The sequence below is a fragment of the Convolutriloba macropyga genome, chromosome 6, assembly GCF_964194025.1.
Source record: "Convolutriloba macropyga chromosome 6, txConMacr16.3, whole genome shotgun sequence".
Taxonomy (NCBI): Eukaryota; Metazoa; Xenacoelomorpha; order Acoela; family Convolutidae; genus Convolutriloba; species Convolutriloba macropyga.
Window position 1 is genome coordinate 30,770,484 of NC_134473.1, and position 16,504 is coordinate 30,786,987.

General features: G+C 36.6%; 1 protein-coding gene across 3 annotated transcripts in view; it reads right to left on the minus strand.

Annotated features, from left to right (window-relative positions):
• LOC142341619 (glutamate receptor 2-like) overlaps positions 1-16,504 on the minus strand; it is a 128,101-nt gene continuing 111,597 nt past the window's right edge. For all 3 annotated transcript variants that reach the window (XM_075392707.1, XM_075392708.1, XM_075392709.1), the window contains one exon: positions 1-303. In XM_075392707.1, coding sequence (XP_075248822.1) covers positions 53-303 — 251 coding nt within the window. In that variant the 3' untranslated portion in view covers positions 1-52. The remainder of the gene's footprint in view (positions 304-16,504) is intronic.

Sequence of the window (16,504 nt, forward strand, 5' to 3'; positions counted from 1 at the left end):
ACAATTTCTGATTAACTTTGGTTAAATTGTTCTGTTGATTAAACTTGAAACTCTAAACATCAGTATGATTGGACTTCCTCGACTTCAGATGACCTGTTCTACCGTGTCCTAAGCCCAGAACACCCCTTTCTCCCCCGGTTGCCATGCCAGTCTGGCATTGATAGTTGGGGGAGGGTGAGGGGACGAGGGGAAGTTGAAACCCTGGGGCTGAGGATGGGCCGGCGAGAGATCCAGAGGGTACGCCTCCAGTGGGTTGAGGAAAGAATCCAGTGGCAGATTGGGAACTTTGACCAGTCGGAGTTCCTAAGTCAAGACATTAATTACATTCCTCAAAAGGAATAGCTTATCAGGAAGTTAATTTGTTCAACCCAAAATAAACATTAATACAATCAAAATTCGACCATCTTTGGTTAAGTAAATAATATAGTAATCAGTTTTTATAAAATTTTTCTGAAAATTATCGCAGAAACAGTTTAATTGTGGCTCCACAAGGTTTGCGATACGCCATAAGAACATCAAAATTTAGATAACAGAAGTAACCGTATTTGACGACAAGGAGTGAACAGATTCGAATACGAGTATTATTTCAATACTCTTTTTTTAAGGAGACATCTAAATTAAAAACCATAACCGTTAGCATATTCGAAAACATCAAAGCGTCGCAATCATAACGAGTTATTTATTATATTAGACATCCAATGAAGATGGTTTTCAAGACAATTTGGGCGGTGATCTGCTTTTGTTTTCAAATTTTTAAAGCACAGTTAAAATGGAAATGGAAAGGAGAGTATTTGATCAATTTGACTTTTTGTTTTTGAATATTTTGAATCCAAAAATATTTGTCTGGGAGCGGAACAAAATAGTCAAGCGTATACCTGGTAAAAGGTTGAGTCTTCAATCAAAAGTAAATGATTTGAAAGGTAAGCATAACATAACTTGGGCAGAAATTCAATCCGGCCAAAGGAAACATCGAACAAAAGATATAGTTTTGATAAAAAAGTGCCAAAAGTGTGTTTCTTTTATCTTTCGTAATCTTGTTTTTTTTGTTTATACATAAACGAGTTTTCAATTCATTATATCCCAAGTCGAGATAAGAAGTTTATCTTACATCATTCTGACAGAATCTTGCAGCACCCTACATCGTATGAAAACCTAAATCCGAATATCTTGAGATTGAAAAAAACGTTAATATGTCAATGTTAATGTCTAGATATGTATCTTAAGTACCGAATTCATCTGCACTCGTGTTAATTCGTTTGGTAGAAAAATTTGCAAAAACCTAGAAGATGTCATATTGAAAAGTAGAAAACTTATTCTGAAGAAGTAGTAAAAAGCCAGCGCGAAAGGGAACATTGACCTTTGCAGAAAACTTGTCAACCTTTTGATGTGTCATTCAAACTTCACAAATAGAAACGCCAGTGCTGAACAATTTGGACTCAAATAGAAAAGTGAATATGATAAACAGAGATTACGCTCTGATACTTAAACTATTATAAGTAAGTAATAGTGAGATTGTTATACGGCCGTTGATTTTAAACAAACTTCTGTATAAATAGTGTATATTGATAACAATTCCATCACAATTTTCCGTACGGTAACTTCAACATTAATTATATTTTCTAGCAATTATTTCTGTGCTCAAATCCGATTCGCTGAGGTTCAGTAATCTTGTCTAACAGGTTCTGGGTCCAGAGATGAAATTGCTAGTTAAATATTCCCTCGCTAAGCTTTCGAATAACAAATTATCTTCAGCTAAAAAATAAGTAACCAAAACCATAGTGATCAACCTGCAAAACAGTGGAATCAGCTAACAACATGAAGTGGATGAGATTCAGTGTTCTTCAAGATAAATTTGCTAAATGGTCTACAGGCTTTGCAGCATACGCTCAGACGAAAGAACTGCACGATACCTTATTGGAGACATAAGAGTTCCCAGAAGCACTGTCAAGACTTGGCAAAGATGCGTCAGCAGAGAACATTCAAAAACGTCAGAGGTTGACTCAAGAAAGAGAAGATGCACTGGCTGAAAGCATTGGATTAAGACTGCGTCAATGAGAAAAGACTTGGAAATAGACAACGAGCATGATGTTTTTGTGAAAACGATTTCAATGCAAAGCGACAACGGCATTAGTGAGTCTCATGCGACAATTGACCCGATTGCAGCTCAAAGACGATGAACATCTATACGAGTATTTTATCAGAGCCCAACAGCTAATCAAGCAATTTGGAATAACACAATTGAATACATTTCAAAGACGCTGTTCAATGGTATGATCCTGAATGGTCTTTCTGGTCGATACGAGAAATTTGTGATACAAAAATTTTTTATCCAAACGAACAATTGATTAGAATGGACACCATCGTGAGGGCGCTGATATTGATCAGCACACTGCTTGGACGGCTAAAAGACCAATTCAGAGGGTAAAATAAACTTACACTCAAGTGAAACTAGATAGCTGTTATCACGCTAAGCAAAATAGCTCAAGTAGTCTGAACAAAAGGTTCCATGTTGTTATGTATGCGGAAAAGCAGCACAAGTGAAAGCGAACTGTTTCATGAAAGACAGTGCACAGTGAATAGAATGCAAAAGAAAAGGTCATTTAGCTCAAGTTTGTAAAAGCAAGCAAAACAGTCATACAGGTTTAGCTTAAGCTTTGACCAGTGATAAAAATAGTTACTTGGGAGCGAGTAACTTTGAACTTAATACAGATTCAGGCAGTACAGGTCAAGGGGTAATTCCGAGCGAGTAAATCAAAACTTAGGGAAAACTAGATGCAGTTGTTAATGACCCAGATGTAGGGAAAACAATTGCTGAAGTTACAGAGAAGTTGAGATAAGTGCAAAAGATTCTAAGGGCACAAGCGTTGTCTTAGAATTAAAAAAAGTTTCGCCTGTTCCAGGTTACAAAACCAATCTAGCTGCAACTTCAACAGTAGTTGAAAAAGGACATTCAATAATGCATTTTAGTAAAAGCAGTGCCCTGAAACTAAAAATTGGTGAATCGTTTTAAAATGTCAAAAATTTCAGTTTAAGCATTGGCACAGAAGATTAGGACATTTAAAGTTAAAAGACACAGGTCACACAGTAAACATATCAAAAAAGAAGAATACAACAAACCTTGTAAAACTTATGCAGTTGGCAAAACAGCCAAAATGCCAGTACCTAAATTAAGTGAGAAGAATGCAACTCAAAAACAGTACTTTCAGATGTATTAGGACCTGTAACTCCCTCTAGTATAAGCGGTAATAGATTTGTTGATTTTTCATTGACGAATATATGGGTCAAGCATGTGTCAAGTACACGAAGTAAAAAACTGAAGTACTTAGATCCTTCAAAATGTATGTGGCTGAAAAAATTTTCACAAAATCAGCGATCAGACATCGGGCGAGAGTACAAAAACTTAAAGTTTAACAAGGTTCTCGATGAAAAACAAAATTATTCATGAGTTTACAATACCAAACACCCCAGATATATGACGTCGTGGAAAGATATCACCGAACACTAACTAAGTCAGCACGATGCCTGCTAATTGAATCAAGGCTACCGAAATTTTATCGGGTACGCGCCAACTATGTTAGAAACTTAGCGAGCAGAAAAACTGATGGAAAAAATTCATTCAAAAAAATATTCAAAAGAAATCGTAAAACAGACCTTTTGAAAGCAATTGATTGTTTACCTTACTTGAAAAACAGCAATGCCAAGAAGAAGCAAAAACTTGATATTAAAACTCGAAAATGTGCGTTGCGACAGAACAGCGTAATTCGTTCAGAACTTAGAGTCCAGAAAATTAAAAGAAGCTATGAATGTTTTGTTTAACTAGTAGTGAACATAGATCCAATAGGAAATAAAGTAGAACAGTATCAGAAGCCAAGACAAGTTAAACTACCCGAGAAATCTGTGGAGCACAGACTCAGGATGCAAAGCAAGATGTAGAAAGCTCAGAGTCCAGTTCAATTTAGCCGACTGAGTTGAGTTGAGTCAATAGGGGCGTAAAAAAAAACGTTGTCTCCCGAGCCAAAAATTGAAACTCCAAAAGAGCACCAGGTTGTACGTCCGAAAGTTATTTTTAACAAAAAGTTTAGAACAAAAACAAGAAATCCAGCTTCTATTGAACAAATAGAGAAAACTCCAGCTAAACCAAAATAGGTCCGGATCAGAATGAAAAGGGTTGGACAGTTCACAAAATTTAAGCTACCTAGCTAAGACAATACAACAGATAAACATTTGATTAAGTATGGTTAATGGAAAGAGGAGAGAAAACAGGAAAAGCAAGAAAAAAGAACTCAAGCAAGCGACAGAAATAAACACTTACCATAACGTTATGGTCAAATTTTACCCACTCTGCACAAGGCTATGAGTGCTTAGTTGAACTAAATACTTACAAAAAGGTATTGAATCAAAAAACAAGTGGGAATGCAACATGAATATAGCTCATTGTTTGTTTTGAACACTTGGAAGTTAGTTCAAAAACCAACCGGTCAAAACCGAATACCAGTAAATTGGGTATACAAAATCAGAACCAATGAAAACGGTGCTATTGAAAAATATAAAGCACGTCATATTGCAAGGGGAGTCAAGAAAAGTTTAGGGTTTTGAAGATTTCGATACATTCGCACCAATTCGCCCAAACTATTTAGAATTTCGCTATCTCGAGCTGCTAAAAAGAATGTTGTGCAGAGACAAATGGACGTAAAGTGAGCTTACTTATATCCAAAATGCGAAGAAGAGGTATACTAGAGCAGCCTCATCGTTTTTAAAAACGAGATCAGAATGTTGAAAGACTAGTTTGTAAGCTCAACTAAAGCTTCCATGGACTAAAACAAGCGACTAAAAATTGGTGTCAAAAACTAGCAAAAAACTTGCAAAATAAAAATTTTGAGCAAAGTAAAAGTGACCTTTGTTTTTTTTTTACAAAAATGAAGGCAAAGAAAAGTTCTGCATATTAAGCTAGGTAGATTTTTTTTGTTTTTGCAAGTACAAGCTAAGAAGTACTTCAAAAACATAAATAGCCTTAGAGAAAAATTTCAATATGGACGATTGTGGAGAACTAAAGTGTTTTTTAGGCATGAAAATTGAATATCATGAGACGCATATTAGTCAAGATCAGGGAAGATGTATTGCGAACATTTTTCAAAGATTTAAAATGAGTAACTGAAGCCATCAAATCACCAGCAGAGCTTAACCTAAAATTATAAAGAGCTAAACCAGAGTCAAACAAAGCTATTGCAACAATCTATGAAAGCCTAGTAGGGGCATTGCTATTCTTAGCAAAGCAAACTACACTTAATACCTTGTTCATAACCAAATTTCTTTAGTGTTTCAAGAATGAAACTACAACTTATCACTGATCTGCCGGAAAACGAGTGTTGAGAAACTTAAGGTATTCAAAAGTTTATAAGTTAACGTCCCCACGAGGTAGCGATTTGAACTAATTGGAGAATCAGATGCGGATTGGAGCAACAACGCGAACGATCGACGATCAAATACTGGATATTATTTCAAACTTGGAAAGACAAGTGCAGCAGTTAGTTTGCAAGTATCAGGTATTAGCTGCAGCAGTACAAAAAGTTATATTTCTTCGAAGTCTTTTTAAGGATATGAGACACTCACATAACAATTCTAGTGCAATTTGCGAAGATAATCAGAGTCCTAAAAAAGCAAAAATCCAGAACTCCATAAAAGATTGAAACACATCGACACATAGAATTATTTTCACCGTGAAAGAGTTGAAGATAAACAGATAAACTATTGAACACCTGTATACACCAACAAAAGAAATGAGAGCCAATTTTCTAACAAAACTTCTACCTCAAACAAATATCGAGCGACATTTTAAAACTCTACATGAAAATATCCAGATTCCATATTACAAAACCAGGCATAATCTGAATGGGGGTATTGAAACCTAAACTCGAACACATTGATATAGGAAAAAAAACTTGTTGTTAGCTCAAAGATAATGCCTAGATATGTACCTTAAGTAACGAATTAATCAATTTTCGTGTTGATCCAATTGTTAGAAAAGGTTCGCGAACACCTAAAACTGTCATTGTGAAAAGTGGAAAATGTAGTTCTTATTTTATTCTAAAAAGTCATATAGAGTCAGTACGTGAGCGAATGTTGACATCTGCGAAAAACTTGTTTCTAGCGACTAATTTTGGTTGGCAAATCCGCTTACTTTTCGCATCGTCTAAAATTTTGCAATATAAATTATTTTTAATGAACAATTTCAGGATCGTATTATTTATACTGCTTCTTCTAATTAGGCAGTTATTGTTATAGAACTGAACGCGTGTAAACACGATCAGTATTGGTGATGTGCATAATGGGGTGCTGACGAATTTTTGATTAAAAAATAATTACTGACTAAATTTTAGACCATGATATCTCAAACCAGATAATACTAGAACATAAAACAGAAGTGCACAAAGATGAACGTTAACTTAATCCGAATTCGGATATCTTAGGATATCTCTGGTTAAGTAAAAGCTATTATTATTTTTTATTAACAAATATTCTAAAAATAATTGCAAAAACAATATAAAGGAGGCTCCAGAAGATGAGCGATGGGGCAAAAGATATTTTACCCGAAATCTTCCAAACCAAAGCAAAATAAATTTCTGAAATTATTGCCAAATTTTAATAAGGATTTTTCAGTTGAAACGGCTACTTTAGTTTTGATATATTGTAATTTTAGATCAGTTTACGTGTTATCTATAATGTGCATCCTTCTTGATCTTGAAACAACCTTTTATCTTGTAATATGTTGCAAGAAAACTTTCACTTTGCAAAATTTCTTATTGTTAGGAGATTAATGTTTGTCTTGCAATAACTTGAAGCGCTTGCCAGTTAACTTTAACAACGATCTTGCAATAGCTTAAACAATTACACAACTGATTAGATTACACAACTGATTAGATTAACTCAAACAATGCGAATGAAAATTCAAGAAAATTATTTTTTCGCAAGATTTTGCAGAAGTTTTGCAAGAATTAGAGAGTTTTTCGCAAAAGTTTTGTTCTTTCCGTTCGTCTTTTGTCGTGAAATATATTGTCGTTTATTTTTTTTGATCTAAGTGTAAAATTGCACTAACAGTATTAGGATGATCCTAGACGTAAAGGTAGATGAATCTGTTGACAAACCAAAAATAACGGTAAATTTGCTAAGTTCTATTTACCGAACACCAAAACGCACCAAAATCTAATTTGTGCTAATAATATCGAGTTGAAAGCTGAAAACTGTTAATGATCGTGCTAGACGTGTGGTGAGAATGAAGAAAAAAGTGGTGAACAGTAAAGAAAAGAAGTTGGCTGACAGAGAATTGAGGCGGCGGATAAAAGAACTGGATCGTGAGCGTTTGATATTAGTAAGCATGGAGAAAATAACCCGTGGGAAACGGCTATTTGCTGCCAGGAGTAATGGAACGAAAACAGGAACGGAGTCAGAGGAGGAGATCAATAGGGAAATGAAAGAGAAGGAGGAGGCCGAGAAAAACTAAAGACTAAACTTGTATCTCGTATTATTAATTTCATCATCGTCATCATCATTGTATCTATCTTCATCATCATTTTCGTTTTATATGTGTATACAGTCTAAATTTTCTAATTTATTTTATTGTGGTTTTTGCTCCGGTTTCCGTACGAGATCAACATGACCGAATGGTTCGTCATTTACCGAGAACGCAAGATAAATAGCGGGAGCCGATGGGCAAGCGTGCGTGCCCGCATAACTTTACCAGTGACGTTCTGGCTGTCCTGGTGAACTAACATAGATATAGATATTAGTTTCGAGCGCCCGCGCAACCATCTGTAGGTTGGTCAAACTGAGCTCGTTAACATCTTCGGTCTAATTACTAAACGTACCTCATCGGGGAGATCAAATAGCTAACGATTTGGTCCTTTTTGTCGCAGACAATTCACCCAATCTTCGATAGTCCCACCAGAATTGCGATCCTCAGAAAGCACGACCAATAATGCTGCACATACGCAGTTATTCGTATAATGAATCGTACATACGGCTCTAACTTGGAAGTGAGTGACATCGAGAGAATCCGAACTGAAAGACTGTAGCTATGTGATTACAAAAGTATTGTTAATTGGATATTTCAAAGGGTTATGTTACTTACTTCTGCAACACTCGAGAGAGTGATTTTGTTCCATCCAATGGGATACGCAATTGCTTACATAGTCGCGCTACTCGGGACCTGTTAAAGTGAACCATAGGTCCGGTCTTACGAACCTCGATAGTGCACTTTCCGCACTGTGTCACAATTCGCTGGCAAAACGGACGTAACCTTTCGAATTGGTACTTGCCACAAGCCAAAAGCTCAAGCTGCACGCGGTTAGGTGACTTTTGTCTTGATGCACCTTAAGTAGCGTAGGATATGCGTCTTCACTGTGAAGAACCTGTTCCACATTTCTGCAAAGTTTTCCATCCCAGACAGTGAATGATCCTGAAATGTCGTTCTTTGCGTGTAAGAAGCTTTGAGGATGTCGTAGAGAACATTTTTGTAGTGTAATATCTTGTTATACTCACTGACCTCCGTTATAACTGAAAGAAACTTGAGTTTTACAAATTTCGTAATTTTGGTCAAATTCAGAAATTTTTTACAAGTTGGGACCGAAATTTTGTACACCCGCCCCCGATTATTTGAAGCCGACATGGCTGCACCAAGTTGGGGTTATCATCACCTTAGGGCACCCCTAAGCTATTTACAAATCAGGATTGGTAGTGCCAGCTTTACCCATTACAGAGCTATAAACACTAATAAGGGGAGAAAGTGATAATTTCGGGGTAAAATCCGAAATCGGCCATTTTTGAATTTAGTGAATGCTATTCATATTACGCCTGATTAGAAGAAATACGATCCATACCCCCTGACCGCCCTATGTAAACAAAAGACCCGGAAACACCTATTTAGTAGGAAATTAAATAGAAGTTGACTTGTCGGCCGTTTTGATTATTTTGGTAATTATGTGCTTACCTCGTGACTATGCCGGAAGCCTGCAACCGTTTAACTGATACGTAGTCCCTTACTTGGACTTCCCCTATGGAAATAAACTGCCCGTAACCCCAAAAGTTTCAGGAACCTGTATATGTGTTGTAGGTTATTTGTTATTTGGGCGGTCATATTGACTGACCTTAGTAAGTGCGTTCGTTGTTTAACACGTCACCATAGTGCAGCATTGATGTGGTGGAATGTAAAAGAAGCGCTGAATAGCCTTATAGAGAGCTGAATACCTGGCTCATAATGACGGTTGTTTGTTTAAGCAAACAAATTGTTTGCTCAGCTTAGTATAAAAGCGGCTTACACTATAAGCGCCGCGCAGAAGTTGCAAATCGCGAATAAGTTAATTATCGATTGTTTGGCATAGATTGCCGGTATTTTTGAGCCGGGCGCTCTTCTCTTCTTGGTAATCGTGATTAAGCGTCGTTGCGTTTAACTTTGCCGGAGCGATTAAGCGAGAAGCTCTGAATAGTCGCTGAGTCGAGCGTTCATTATCTGGCAGAGTTTTGCCGGTTATTTCGAGCGGGTCACTCGGTTAGCGTTCTAGCGTGATTCAAATCGCTAGGTGACTAGTTAGTGGTAGAGCGATTGCTCTGGCAGTTTTCGAGTTACGGCGTTTATCGCGGGTATATAATCGAGCCGTAGTTTAACCTTTCGCGTTTTTTTTGGGCTGATTTGTGCTTAAGGATTACCAGTCAGTACTCGGAGTAGTTCTTAAGTGTATGTTAGTTAGTGCTCTAGAATTGCTGTTATAGTTGGATAGCATTTGTTGATTGTTGCTTATTTAGATTTATAATTACTGTTACTTTGGTTGATCATTTATCTGTTTAGTTAGTTAACTGAATAGTTACACTAACTGTTTGTTTGAGCCGAAAGAGCAAGTAAACGGGGTTAAAAACAAGATCGAACCATTTGAATTGTGAGATCTGGGCGCTAGTTCTCGTTCTGGGCTGCCTAATAAAGTTCAGAATCTTACAGTGGCGCTCCTGGGTGGGCTTTCTTGTTTGAGTTAATTTTCTTTGTTGGAATTACTTCTAGTTGATTTTGTTCCTCGTTATAGTTTATTTTACTTTATTGAATTACCACTAAAATGGCCAAACCAGCCAACAGGAATGCCGACCACGACGAGGTCGAGAGATTTGCGGAGTTCTTCGCAGCAGCGATGAGGAGGAACAACAACAATCTGTACTCGGGCGTAAATTTTTATAAGGTTTTTTTTTCAGTTGAAACAGTTAATGTAGTTTTGATATATTGTAATTTTAGATCAGTTTAAGGGTTATCTAATATGTGCATCTTTTTCCTGAATGGTTTCCCCAAGTAATGATGGATTAAACGCCAAAATTGAACCTATCAGAGGTCACCGTGAGCAAACTTGCACGATTGTTGGCAGATATCTTTTCGTCTTTCAAGAACTTGCAAGAGATCCTTTCATCCTTCTTGATCTTGCAACAACCTTTTATCTTGTAATTTGTTACAAGAAAAACTTTCACTTTGCAAAATTTCTTATTGTTAGGAGATTAACGTTTGTCTTGCAATAACTTGAAGCGCTTGCCAGAAAACTTTTAAAACGATCTTGCAATATCTTACAAGATAGCCTTCTGTCTTCCACCATGGGTGCTTTACAGAAAACATCGTTTTAATTTATGTATTTTTGAATTTATTCATTAGCTTTCGGTGTGTAAGACTCCTATTCCCTAATCAGCTATTTGTAATGCGGTGGTTTTTCAAGCAATTCCTTCACGTTGCCTAATTGTCACGGTGTCAACGGATATTGTTGAAAACAATTACACAATTGATTGGATTTACTCAAACAATGCGAATGAAAATTCATGAAAATTATTTTTTCGCAAGATTTTGCAGAAATTTTGAAAGAATTAGAAAGTTTTTCGCAAACTTTTGTTCTTTCAGTTCGTCTTTTGTCGTGAAATATATTGTCGTTTAATTTTTTTTGATCTAAGTGTAAAATTGCACTAACAGTATTAGGATGATCGTAGACGTAAAGGTAGATGAATTTGTTGACAAACCAAAAATAACGGTAAATTTGCTAAGTTCTATTTACCGAACACCAAAACGCACCAAAATCTAGTTTGTGCTAATAAAATTGAGTTGAAAGCTGAAAACTGTTATTGATCGTGCTAGACGTGTGGTGAGAATGAAGAAAAAGGTGGTGAACAGTAAAGAAAAGAAGTTGGCTGACAGGAACGGAGTCAGAGGAGGAGATCAATAGGGAAATGAAGGAGAAGGAGGAGGCCGAGAAAAACTAAAGACTAAACTTGTATCTCGTATTATTAATTTCATCATCGTCATCATCATTGTATCTATCTTCATCATCATTTTCGTTTTATATGTGTATACAGTCTAAATTTTCTAATTTATTTTATTGTGGTTTTTGCTCCAGTTTCCGTACGAGATCAACATGACCGAATGGTTCGTCATTTACCGAGAACGCAAGATAAATAGCGGGAGCCGATGGGCAAGCGTGCGTGCCCGCATAACTTTACCAGTGACGTTCTGGCTGTCCTGGTGAACTAACATAGATATAGATATTAGTTTCGAGCGCCCGCGCAACCATCTGTAGGTTGGTCAAACTGAGCTCGTTAACATCTTCGGTCTAATTACTAAACGTACCTCATCGGGGAGATCAAATAGCTAACGATTTGGTCCTTTTTGTCGCAGACAATTCACCCAATCTTCGATAGTCCCACCAGAATCGCGATCCCCAGAAAGCACGACCAATAATGCTGCACATACGCAGTTGTTCGTATAATGAATCGTACATACGGCTCTAACTTGGAAGTGAGTGACATCGAGAGAATCCGAACTGAAAGAATGTAGCTATGTGATTACAAAAGTATTGTTAATTGGATATTTCAAAGGGTTATGTTACTTACTTCTGCAACACTCGAGAGAGTGATTTTGTTCCATCCAATGGGATACGCAATTGCTTACATAGTCACGCTACTCGGGACCTGTTAAAGTGAACCATAGGTCAGGTCTTACGAACCTCGAAAGTGCACTTTCCGCACTGTGTCACAATTCGCTGGCAAAACGGACGTAACCTTTCGACTTGGTACTTGCCACAAGCCAAAAGCTCAAGCTGCACGCGGTTAGGTGACTTTTGTCTTGATGCACCTTAAGTAGCGTAGGATATGCGTCTTCACTGTGAAGAACCTGTTCCACATTTCTGCAAAGTTTTCCATCCCAGACAGTGAATGAGCAAAGCTTCGTCCGGAAATGTCGTTCTTTGCGTGTAAGGAGCTTTGAGGATGTCGTGGAGAACATTTTTGTAGTGTAATATCTTGTTATACTCACTGACCTCTGTTATAACTGAAAGAAACTTGAGTTTTACAAATTTCGTAATTTTGGTCAAATTCAGAAATTTTTTACAAGTTGGGACCGAAATATTGTACACCCGCCCCCGATTTTTTGAAGCCGACATGGCTGCACCAAGTTGGGGTTATCATCACCTTAGGGCACCCCTAAGCTATTTCCAAATCAGGATTGGTAGTGCCAGCTTTACCCATTACAGAGCTATAAACACTAATAAGGGGAGAAAGTGATAATTTCGGGGTAAAATCCGAAATCGGCCATTTTTGAGTTTAGTGAATGCTATTCATATTACGCCTGATTAGATGGAATACGATCCATACCCCCTGACCGCCCTATGTAAACAAAAGACACGGAAACACCTATTTAGTAGGAAATTAGGTATAAGTTGACTTGTCGGCGGTTTTGATTGTTTTGGTAATTAGGTGCTTACCTCGTGACTATGCCGGAATCCTGCAACCGTTTAACTGATACGTAGTCCCTTACTCGGACTTCCCCTATGGAAATAAACTGCCCGTAACCCCAAAAGTTTTAGGAACCTGTATATGTGTTGTAGGTTATTTGTTATTTGGGCGGCCATATTGACTGACCTTAGTAAGTGCGTTCGTTGTTTAACACGTCAACATAGTGCAGCATTGATGTGGTGGAATGTAAAAGAAGCGGCGAATAGCCTTATAGAGAGCTGAATACCTGGCTCATAATGACGGTTGTTTGTTTAAGCAAACAAATTGTTTGCTCAGCTTAGTATAAAAGCGGCTTAAACTATAAGCGCCGCGCAGAAGTTGCAAATCGCGAATAAGTTAATTATCGATTGTTTTTGTTATAGATTGCCGGTATTTTTGAGCCGGGCGCTCTTCTCTTCTTGGTAATCGTGATTAAGTCGAGCGTTCATTATCTGGCAGAGTTTTGCCGGTTAGTTCGAGCGGGTCGCTCGGTTAGCGTTCTAGCGTGATTCAAATCGCTAGGTGACTAGTTAGTGGTAGAGCGATTGCTCTGGCAGTTTTCGAGTTACGGCGTTTATCGCGGGTATATAATCGATCCGTAGTTTATCCTTTCGCGTTGTTTTTGGGTTGATTTGTGCTTAAGGATTACCAGTCAGTACTCGGAGCAGTTCTTAAGTGTATGTTAGTTAGTGCTGTAGAATTGCTGTTATAGTTGGATAGCATTTGTTGATTGTTGCTTATTTAGATTTATAATTACTGTTACTTTGGTTGATCACTTATCTATTTAGTTAGTTAACTGAATAGTTACACTAACTGTTTGTTTGAGCCGGAAAGAGCAAGTAAACGGGGTTAAAAACAAGATCGAACCATTTGAATTGTGAGATCTGGGCGCTAGTTCCCGTTCTGGGCTGCCTAATAAAGTTCAGAATCTTACAGTGGCGCTCCTGGGTGGGCTTTCTTGTTTGAGTTAATTTTCTTTGTTGGAGTTACTTCTAGTTGATTTTGTTCCTCGTTATCGTTTATTTTACTTTATTGAATTACCACTAAAATGGCCAAACCAGCCAACAGGAATGCCGACCACGACGAGGTCGAGAGATTTGCGGAGTTCTTCGCAGCAGCGATGAGGAGGAACAACAACAACCTGTACTCGGGCGTAAATTTTTATAAGGTTTTTTTTTCAGTTGAAACAGTTACTGTAGTTTTGATATATTGTAATTTTAGATCAGTTTAAGGGTTATCTAATATGTGCATCTTTTTTCTGAATGGTCTTTCCGAGTAATGATGGTTTAAACGCCAAAATTGAACCTATCAGAGGTCACCGTGAGCAAACTTGCACGATTGTTGGCAGATATCTTTTCGTCTTTCAAGAACTTGCAAGAGATCCTTTCATCCTTCTTGATCTTGCAGCAACCTTTTATCTTGTAATTTGTTGCAAGAAAAACTTTCACTTTGCAAAATTTCTTATTGTTAGGAGATTAACGTTTGTCTTGCAATAACTTGAAGCGCTCGCCAGATAACTTTTAAAACGATCTTGCAATATCTTACAAGATAGCCTTCTGTCTTCCACCATGAGTGCTTTACAGAAAACATCGTTTTAATTTATGGATTTTTAAATTTATTCATTAGCTTTCGGTGTGTAAGACTCCTATTCCCTAATCAGCTATTTGTAATGCGGTGGTTTTTCAAGCAATTCCTTCACGTTGCCTAATTGTCACGGTGTCAACGGATATTGTTGAAAACAATTACACAATTGATTAGATTTACTCAAACAACGTGAATGAAAATTCAAGAAAGTTATTATTTCGCAAGGTTTAGCAAAAGTTTTGCAAGATTTAGAAAGTTTTTCGCAAACTTTTGTTCTTTCCGTTCGTCTTTTGTCGTGAAATATATTGTCGTTTAATTTTTTTTGATCTAAGTGTAAAATTGCACTAACAGTATTAGGATGATCGTAGACGTAAAGGTAGATGAATTTGTTGACAAACCAAAAATAACGGTAAATTTGCTAAGTTGACAAGTGGGAAAGTTCACCGCAATTTTCTTACATAATTTTGCGTTGAATGCGTTGAATTTAAAGACAAAAATTCAACGCATTCAGCGCAAAATTATGTAAGAAATGGCGGTGAATTTTCAGACTTGTCAACGCTAGTTGCCGCTGATCTTACATATTAAGCGTTGAATTTAGCGTAGATCTTACATATTTAGCGTTGAATTTAGCGTAGATCTTACATACTTTTGCGTTGAATTTAGCGTTGATCTTACATATTTTGCATTGAATTTAGCGTTGAACTTGCATATATTTCGTTGAATTTAGCATAGATTTTACATATTTTTCGTTGAATTTAGCCGAGATCTCACATAATTTCAACGTATTCAGCGCATTTATCATGTGGGAAGTACTGGAAAAAATTTAAAATTTTTTTTAAGTTTTGAAAAAAATTTGAATACCTAAAATGATCTGAAATGGTTTTTGCACAGTACAAAAGGTTATTTTTTGCTGACTTCATTTTTCTCAATTGTGCAGTATAGGGGTCAAAACAGTAAAAAAAAATAATTTTTCGAAAAAAAAACTTGAAAAATTTGAAATCTTCAAATGGTCTGAATTGGATTTTGCACTCTAAAAGAACACTAAAAAAGTTTTTTTCTGACTTCTTGTTACTCACCTTTGGAGTATAGAGTTCGAAATAGTGAAAAAATTAAATTCTTGAAAAAAAAATTTGAAAAACTTTTGAAATCGTAATATGGTCTGAAACGGATTTTGCACTAAAAAAGAGCACTAAAAAGTGATTTTTCTCACCTGTGCAGTATAGGGTTGAAAAAGTTAAAAAATTAACTTTTTGAAAAAAAACTTGAAAATTTTGAAACCCTTAAAATGGTGTCAATTGGATTTTACAACCTTTATTCAACCTTAAATTTGTAAAATCTATGCCAAAATTCTACGCAAAATATGTATGATTGGTGTTGAAAGCGTTGAATTTATGTAAGATCAACGCTGAATTCAACGCTAAATATGTAAGATGTACGCTACAATTCAACGCTAAATATTTAAGATCTACGCCAAACTGCAACGCAAAATATGTAAGATTGGCGTTGAATGCGTTGAATCTATGTAAGATCTACGCTAAATTCAACGCTAAATATGTAAGATCTACGCCAAAATTCAACGCTAAATATGTAAGATCTACGCCAAAATTCAACGCAAAATAATGTAAGATTGGCGATGAATGCGTTGAATTTATGTAAGATCTACGCTAAATTCAACGCTAAATATGTAAGATCTGCGTTAAAATTCAACGCTAAATATGTAAGATCTACGCCAAAATTTAATGCAAAATATGTAAGATTGGCGTTGAATGCGTTGAATTTATGTAAGATCTACGCTAAATTCAACGCTAAATATGTAAGATCTATGCCAAAATTCAACGGAAAATTATGTAAGATTGGCGTTGAATGAGTTGAATTTTTGTAAGATCTACGCTAAACTCAACGCTAAATATGTAAGATGTACGCTACAATTCAACGCTAAATATGTAAGATCTACGCCAAACTGCAACGCAAAATTTGTAAGACTGGCGTTGAATGCGTTGAATCTATGTAAGATCTACGCTAAAATTCAACGCTAAATATGTAAGATCTACGCTAAAATTCAACACTAAATATGTAAGATCTACGCCAAAAATCAACGCAAAATTATGTAAGATTGGCGTTGAATGCGTTGAATCTATGTAAG